This window comes from Anarrhichthys ocellatus, unplaced genomic scaffold (assembly GCF_004355925.1).
Source record: "Anarrhichthys ocellatus isolate YVR2014 unplaced genomic scaffold, GSC_Weel_1.0 scaffold25, whole genome shotgun sequence".
Classification (NCBI taxonomy): Eukaryota; Metazoa; Chordata; class Actinopteri; order Perciformes; family Anarhichadidae; genus Anarrhichthys; species Anarrhichthys ocellatus.
Window position 1 is genome coordinate 3,976,947 of NW_022280055.1, and position 8,768 is coordinate 3,985,714.

The 8,768-nt window shown below is 41.3% G+C and overlaps 1 protein-coding gene across 1 annotated transcript in view; it reads left to right on the forward strand.

Annotated features, from left to right (window-relative positions):
* man1a1 (mannosidase, alpha, class 1A, member 1) overlaps window positions 1-8,768 on the forward strand; it is a 157,591-nt gene that overhangs the window by 132,931 nt on the left and 15,892 nt on the right. Inside the window, exons 6-7 of the mRNA XM_031861642.1 lie at window positions 3,830-3,953; window positions 4,566-4,659. Coding sequence (XP_031717502.1) covers window positions 3,830-3,953; window positions 4,566-4,659 — 218 coding nt within the window. The remainder of the gene's footprint in view (window positions 1-3,829; window positions 3,954-4,565; window positions 4,660-8,768) is intronic.

Here is an 8,768-nt window from a genome sequence, read left to right on the forward strand (position 1 = left end):
GAGTTTGGTGAGAGTATCTTACCCCATCATCCTACATCGGACACACCTGCAGCCTGTAGTGAGCTCTGAGGCAGACTGGTAGCATTGAAGATGATGCGTCAACATTCTAATTTATTCCAGAACATGCATGTTCCATCCAACATTCCATTCTATTCTCAAATGGCATTTTATGAATTATTTTATGAATTCTTTTATGAATTCACTGTTTGCTAGTTCAGCGTTCATTGTGTTTTCCATGGCACAGTTTTCACAAAACTCCACACATTCTGACCCATTAGCAGTCATGAAATAACACTGTATATTACAAAAATAAATTGCATACATGCAAAAAGTCACAACAAAAGTTTAAGCTGTGGCAAGTAACTCCACAAATGATCCTTTTAACATTGTTAAGCTGTCTATGTTTGCAAATTCATATTCAAATGCTAATATATTGCATTCCGTGTACTGTATGGTAACTATAGCCACACCCAAATCTCACCTGCACCTGAGTTTGGGAATTAGTCAGTTGATGGATTTAAGACCTTAAAACTGTCTCGAACTGAATTATTTGGTGGATAATAGTTATTAAGACAAATAAGTCTTTCTATTAATTATTTTTTTTTATGTGGCACCTTTCACTGCTCTGATTGGAAGAAAAGATTACTCAATTAGCATTTTACTGCTATGACTTTTTACAATGTACTATACTCTGACTTTATTCAACATGCTAAACTGCTTATATCGACGTATTTATGACAGAGAGGAACAGAGCTGAAACAAGTGGTTTCAATAACCACAGATAAAGTCCCTGCACACAAATGTCTCTTTTTAGAAGATAAGACTCTAATATTGTGGCTTTTTTGGGTAACACGACTTCACACCTGAATGAACTGAATTTAAAGCTGCAGCTCAATTCAGTTCATCTTTCTAAAATGGAGTACTTTATTTTAAGATGCACCATTTTTAAAAGCTTTCTGTTATGTAACTTATTCTTCAATCCAGTCCATATTTAAATTTATTTAAATTCATGTATTTGATTAATTATAATTCATCCAGTTCAATTTGAAAACTGACAAATATTCTTGAGATATTATTCAATTGCACTTTCTATATTTGATTTGACAGCCAGTTGTTGACTACATACAGACGTTAATACAACTGTTCGGCTACTTCACTACATATGGTACTAAATCATTGCGCAAGTTAGACATTATTGTGATATTCCGGACCTTTGTAGATGTAGAGCGTGCTAGCCGGTAACAGTGCCTTGGAAAGTGGGCCACCGGGACATCTGTATCAGCCGACAAAGACAGCAGTGGACTCCCAGCAGATGGACCAATGCAGTTGTGTTGTGCTGTAAGTCAATGGATGAATGCCAGTTTCCAGTCCCAGTGTGGGATGTGACTGGAATAACAAAGAGTTTCCACCAGAAAACAGGCATGGATGCCACTCGGTAGCTCTTGAAACGTTACACCTCAAAATAAAGCAGCTCGCCTCCATTTCATTAGTTTTACCAGCATTAATGTCATTTTTTAATCACAGTTCATTTATTTTGAGCTGTTTGAACGGTTCGGATCACTCCTGAACCGCGGATCAATTGAGTATTTATTTTCTTTTTTTTTACAGTTTAATCATCACAGTGTGTAATAAAGCTCTACTGCTGCTGTTCCTTTTCAAGTAACAAGTCCCCGAATATCAATGCAGAGTGTCAGTGAACAGGTATAAAGCAGTAGTGTGTTCACGTGAACGGAGCAGGCCTTAAATGTATCTTTCTTAAACATGCAGACCCCCTGGCCAGATTAACGGTATTCCTAACACGCCCTCATCCAGCCGTCTCCCGTGATTTACTTTCTATCTGCTCCTCATTGATTTGTGTGTTTGGTTTACACAGCCGCTTTTCCCTGCTGCCTGTTGTTTTGTTCTCCTTAACAGGGATTTAATTTCTCTCACAGCGGGGCTTTGGGAGGGATCAGACTGGACAGGGGCGACTTGGAAAGGTGTGTGTTTACCTCCGTGCCTCCACTCTACCAAGGGAAGGGATTTATCCTTCATCACAGGGTTTATAAAAGGATTGAAAAAGATGGATAGACGAATCAAGCCCACGATTTGACTCGGGGGAAGTGGAGGGTGTTGTGGAGTTAAAGGAATAATGTTCTTTTGGAAGTAGCTGGAACATTAAAAGACAGTGTATCTTGGATTCACAGTTACTATGAGTAACTTTCTTGTTGTGTTGATTTTGGCGGCCCCTGTGGGCAGAAGTGGTAGTGTTTACGAGCACCTTTAGTCCCGGTCAGTCTGTCCCGCTCAGTCCTGGTTGTGGTTGTACTGGGCCTCGCTTCCCTCAACAGGTCCAGCAATATGTCCGTTATTTGCAGTTACTATTCCCAGTAGAGGGGTTTGGCGGAGGGTTGAACAACTGCAGTAACTGTGCAAAACAAAATGGTAGCATGTCCTGTGTTGTTTGCTCGGCTCTAAATAAAACGGAAAGCAGTCTTTTCAACAGCGGTGCCAACGATAACACCGTTTGGAAATGCTGGGGGGGAGTTGTACAAATACAACACATTCAACTGTTTGTGCAGGTAATCGTAGACTATAATATCCTATTTTAATGTCTGCATCAGTCTAAATCGAACCAACGCACAGCCCCAATCTTAATCAGATCCACAGTGATGGGATGTTTTTTCTCCTCCCCATATTGTTCTCTCTGACCCTGATATCTGCTCGCTGCCTGATGCTGCGGTGGTCTTCTCTGTGTCTGGGTGACTTGATTAAATCCACAGTGTAATGGGAAACAAATTATGGCTTGTGCAGCATGATGAGTTGGAGGGGGGAATAATTAGTATGTTCATCCACCTCTTTGAAGGGGTGTGTGTGTGTGTGAGTGAGTGAGTGTAAGGCACTTTTACTAATTCTCACTCCTTCTCTGTCTCCTTTTTCTCATTTGCTGGATGTCTCCCGTGTGTGTGTGTGTGTGTGTGTGTGTGTGTGTGTGTGTGTGTGTGTGCAGCTCATGTCCACATGTAATTGTTGCAGTGCACACATCCTGGTGTGTGTTTCGCAGTGTAGTGAATTGTTAATATGTATTCACTAGTGGTTACTTGAAGCATCGCCATCAGTCTTTGCCTGGAAGTGATCCGTCAGTGGCTCTAATGATCCCACTCACACAGGCATACACACCCCGCTGCACGGTCTTCTGTCCATGTCGAACGTGCCAGAGGTTGGTAACTCTCGCATATGGCCGGAGGGTCGAGGCGGCTTTATCGTCACTACAGGTGAGGTCGGGGGAGACGGTGCGGGCCCATGTGCTGTCACTGACTGACCTAGAGACACCAGCAAGGATATGAAGTGCTGCCGAAGTCAATCGTGTGGGGATAAAAAAGGGGAACAAATGCACCCATTAATGTGACAGATGGAGTGTGAGGTTAGCCGTTAGTGTCGTTAATGTAACTCGGTCTGTATCCATTTTAAGAATAAATGTCACTCAAGGACGAGACGGCTTTCTAAAATACCCTGTAAATCACGAGAACATTTTAGTCGTCGTCACAATTCAAAGAATGACCGCTGAGTCGCCGACACTCTGACTTTATAAAGATTTACCGCCTCTGTTCAGCTGTCGGTTTCATATCGAGACGAGCAGGTTCTCTGTGTGCTCAGGAATTCGTTTTTCTAACGTGACTCATCGTGTAACTTTGTGTCTTTTCTAACAAAGCACTTGTGGGTATTATTAGTACGAATTATTATGAAATAAACAAGATGTGAAACATGATGCAGCAGTGCGTCGGTCTTCTTGTTGTGCTGTGTTTTAAACGTATCCCTCTTGTCTCCTTCTCTTTTTATCTTTGTCCAGTGGTATTGGCAGAAACTGGCCCTGGGCCTCAGGCGGCAGCAGCATCCTGGCAGAGTACGGCACCCTGCATCTGGAGTTCATGCACCTCAGCAAACTCTCGGGGAATCCGGACTTCGCACAGAAGGTAGCAGACACGCATGAGAGTAGATGATATTACTTTTTTTCCACAGTTAATGGCTGCATTCCACATGCACTCTTACACTTTAGACGTGTCTGTAATGTCTGAGAACTTGGAGAGGTGTTTCCCTGGAAGCAAAAATAAGGGCAGTTGTAGCCACTCTTCACCTCTTTACCTTATTTCTCCGTAGATATATTGATTATATCAAATATGAAACAAGTTTCAGTCTTTTCAGAGTGCTTCGCAGAAACCTTTTACAGACATCGTGCGATGTTTTGAAGTAGAGTTGTTCCGATACCAGTTTCTGAAATGCGTCCGATACAGCCTTAAAATTTCTGGATCAGGTAATGGCGAGTATGCAAGTCTGCTCACTGATCCAACCTCTCGTTATCATGTCATTAATCAGCTCATTTAGGCTACAGAGGAACAACAGTGACACGTGTCACTCGCTACTCGATCTGTACATCCTTCCCCGAGACGAGCAAACTACTGCTAAACACCTGTGGTTAAACGACCTCACGCACCCTATTATTCCCTGCAAATTTGTGTTGGAATCTGCTGGAGCAGAGCTAGTTAACCTTACTTGTTGCATTTGTGCTTTCTTCCTTTAATCAATAGGTAATGAACATCCGGAAAGTACTGGATCGCCTGGACAAACCACAGGGGCTTTACCCCAACTACCTGAACCCCAATAGCGGCCAGTGGGGCCAACGTAAGTCCAATTCTTATCACATCCCATTCAATTTCTTCTTTATTCACAACGTGTTATTTTGGGATACTCAGAGCTGCTTTTAATACAGTGGATCATCCATGTATACTGGACGTAAGATGGGTTGGTCTTCACCGGTTCTTTGGCCCTTCGCTGGTTGAAGAGAGAGTAAACATTGATTTTGTGTGCTTGATATTACATCTCAACTGTTACAAACATAATTGTGGCCAATTGATTTCTGCCCTGTTGCCACACAAATGCAAGAACCAGAGAGAGAAAGAGATGTATAAATACAGGGTGATTATCATGAGAATCACAGGCTGACATCTTTGGGTTAATCATAACCTGGACTTTGAGCCTGAGACATTTATAAAAATAAATTAGCATTTGTCACTTGAAGAATATCACCGAGGTTCGACCTTTCTTCTCCCCAAGATGACGCTGAAACACTAATGCCTGCAAATGACTACTTGTCTGGATTCCTGTAATGCTCTTTAATGCTGCTCTTTCAAAGAAAGCTCTTCCACACCTGTCATTTGTACCGACGAAAACCAGGAATGCAAGTATCCTGCTGATGTCACAATGACTTCACGGGCTCCCGGTCGTCTATTACACTTTTAAAGGTGATGAACTTGAACCCAATTATGTACATAAATAATCTCCTGCCACAATTTAGAGCTCTCGGATCCACTGACTACTTTTTATAACAACCGTCTATGTTGAGCAGAGCTGAAAGGATCTGTTGATACATTTATTAGTTGATTGATACAACTGTGATCAGTAACTATTCTGATGATCAGTTTATCCCTCAGCTCTTTTTTAAGCCTAAAATGTGCTGGTTCTGCTTTTAAATTGTGAATGTTTGCTTGCTTTTTTCAACTTCTATCATGAAAAATTGGATCTCTTCTGACAAAACAAACAATTTTGAATACATATGTTTGGGCTTTGGGAAATAGCGATTGACACATATGTATTTAGTCCTATTTTTATTACATTTAATGGACCAAACAACATTCTTTCTATTTCATTTACTGTACTCTTTTAAAAAAGTGCCTGATACATACATTTGGTTTTATAGGTCTAAATTAAAGCTAAAATATGAATTTGTTTAAGGAGCGGTCCGTAAGTTTTGTGACATAAAAATGTAGTGTTTCTTTTGATATTGATGTCACATATGATGACAGACTGTCTCATTTGACATTGTGCTAGAAGTGGTGCTGAATGGCTTTAAGTGTCATGTCCGCTCGTCCTTTTCTCTCTCTCTCTCTTCACTCTTTCTATTTGAACCTTGTTGACTCTTTTTATTGCTGCAACCCACTGTTGCACCCGTTCCACTGTTTTGTATTCTCACTCCACCCCCGATCTCTATCTTTAACTCACCCGTCTGACTCTCTCACAGATTGTGGCAATAGGGTATGATTGTGAATCGACTATCAGACTCTTCAAACCATGTAGCTGAACGGGTAATGGTGATAATAATGAGGTGAGGCTTTGAGGAAGACGAGGGCATGGGGTGGGGCGGGGGGGTTCAGGAACAAGGAGAGGAACATATGGAGTTAAAGAGAGATGAATAATTTATAATGGACAAGGTATGTACGGTATAGTTCTCAAGAGAAACTCCAGCAGTAAAAGCCTCTCCTAATGCCACTTGTCATCATCGGAGAAAGTAGATATGAGTAGATATTATTAAAGTGACACTGACGAGAGAAGGGCTGCATATCAAGATCCATTCTTAAGGCATCTTTAAGTGTGTTTCACCTCCAGTGAGCAAAAATGGGACTTCAGAACAAACTCAAAGTGACAAGCTTATACATCAAATCATCAAGTTCTCAAAGGTTTTTTTTTGGGGGGGGAATTCTTTCTTGCAGAGAGTTGGATGAGAAGATTGACACCACTTTATAATCTGTACGGTTAATATGAAGCTACAGCCAGGAGACAGTTGGCTCTTGTCATAGAAATAGAGAAATAGTCCAAAATCCACCGATTATTTAGCTTTTGTACAGAACAATTATATATTACATCTTTACAACTTTACAGGCGCTGTTTCCAGTCTTTATGCTAACCCTCTTATGGCATTAACCTCATATATAATGGACAGACATAGGAGTAGTGCTGATATTCTCAAGTGGCCGAGAGTGTTGTTGATTTTCTTTGTCGCACTCTCAACAAGAATGCAATTTTCCCAAAATGTCGAGGGGAAAAAAAAAAAAAGTTAGATTTAAATCCTGAGACAGGTTTCTGGGTCTTTAGTGGACTTTTTAAAAAATCAAATAGTACCAGTAACTCTGGAGCCTCAGGGCCTCAATCTATTTACATCGTGCCAAATCACAGCAGAAGTTATCTCAGTGCATACAGAGCAGGTATTTATTATGTTATTAGTCCGTACTTCTCTTTATGATATAATTCACAGAGACCAGGAGCGAGCACTTTTAAACAGGCAGAAAGCTCGAGCAGAACCAGGCTCTGCCTCGACTTAAACACATCAGGAACATCAGAAAAACAATTATTGCCGCTGCCATTTCATTTCTGCCACTTACCAATGACTGCAGAGATTAGGCAAATTAGACCAGTAATGGATTTAAAAGCTGACTTTGTTTGAGGCAGAGTTTTGCATACAAAGTAGTACAGAAACATCATGTTCTTTGTAATTTAAAGTTGTCAGACTGGTGTTTGAATCAACAGGAAAGGACAAACGCAGAGCTGGAAAATGAATTTGAAATGAGTGGAACTTATTAACTTTTCATGCTCAATATGCTTTATTACCCGTTTCACCGTGTAGAGGTGTTTGTTCAGACCAGTCGACGTTCTACTTAAAATCAGGGCACACTTCTCTTGATTTCCACAAGAAAACTTTATGCCATCAAATTAGAAATCTTTTGATCCAGTTTTATTATTAAGATTTTGATATCCATTGATATGCCTCAGAGTTTATGAGAGTCCTGTCTCAAATAGTTTTTGATACCCAGCCCTTGATGCGAGGGCTGTTTATATCTGGGATGGTTAAATATGGATCTGCACCTCTGGTCTGCTTACTTTTATTATCTGATGCATGAAACGTGGAATAAAGCTACTGAAAGCACATCCGCAGTTCTAATTGTTGGCATTTAGCCGACACTCTTAACCAGAGCCAGTAACTGTGTTTTCATCCAAGTGCTTTATGCAAATGATGACATATCCGGTGAGGAATGTTGAATAGAAACAGCAAGTTTCAACCGAAATTTTTTAAAGTCCTCTATCACAAAAAAGGAAAAAAAAAACACTTTTATGCTCGTCTTTGCCAGAAAGGGTTTTTCATCTACAAAGACATTATGCAATAGTGATGGGAATGCATTTGTTAAATAAATTATGACCCAGGGATGTTTGCAGCCTAATGTTGTCTGAGAAAGATCTCTCTACCACAGCCTCACAGAAGTGCTGCTGTCTTTCATGTGCCGTACGTACACACACAGAAAACCACAATCATGTTTCAGCGTTTTTTCTGTGTTTTATCCAAACAGCTGTTATGTTGTAATGTGTGGTTAAGAACATGCTGAGTCATTAGTTTCCACCCTCTCTCTGCATCAAAGTTTGTGTCAGAAACGTGTTTACACGTGAACGTTCACTGGGATCAGACGGCTCTATTTTGAGCGTGCGTCGTCTCTCTGGCTCGTGCGGCGTTCTTGTTTCAATATTGTTTTAATATTGAACTCGCAGAAGGTCAGATACTCTTATTGGCTGCGCACCAGCCCATTTCCACCGCCAGCCTCCTTTTCTCTTCCCTTCAAGATGATCACTGCTGACATTTAATCTCTGCGCTCCGCAAACAGGGCTGGACTCCGTTAATGACACATACATATGGATGAGCCTTCACTGACAATCAGAAGGGCGAATACAGAAGCGCCGCTCGGCCGGCTGGAGGCTCTCCTGCGATAGCACGCGCGCATAATAATACGGCAGTATATCACGGGCTGTACTGGAGGTGTGTTCTCTTTATATTGCACACATATATCTGGCCCTGTGTCGTGTGAGGGTGATCTATGGATGGTCCAACGGTTGTAATCTTAGGCAGCATACATGTAGGAGCCCTGTGTGTGTGTGTGTGTGTGTGTGTGTGTGTGTGTGTGTGTGTGTGT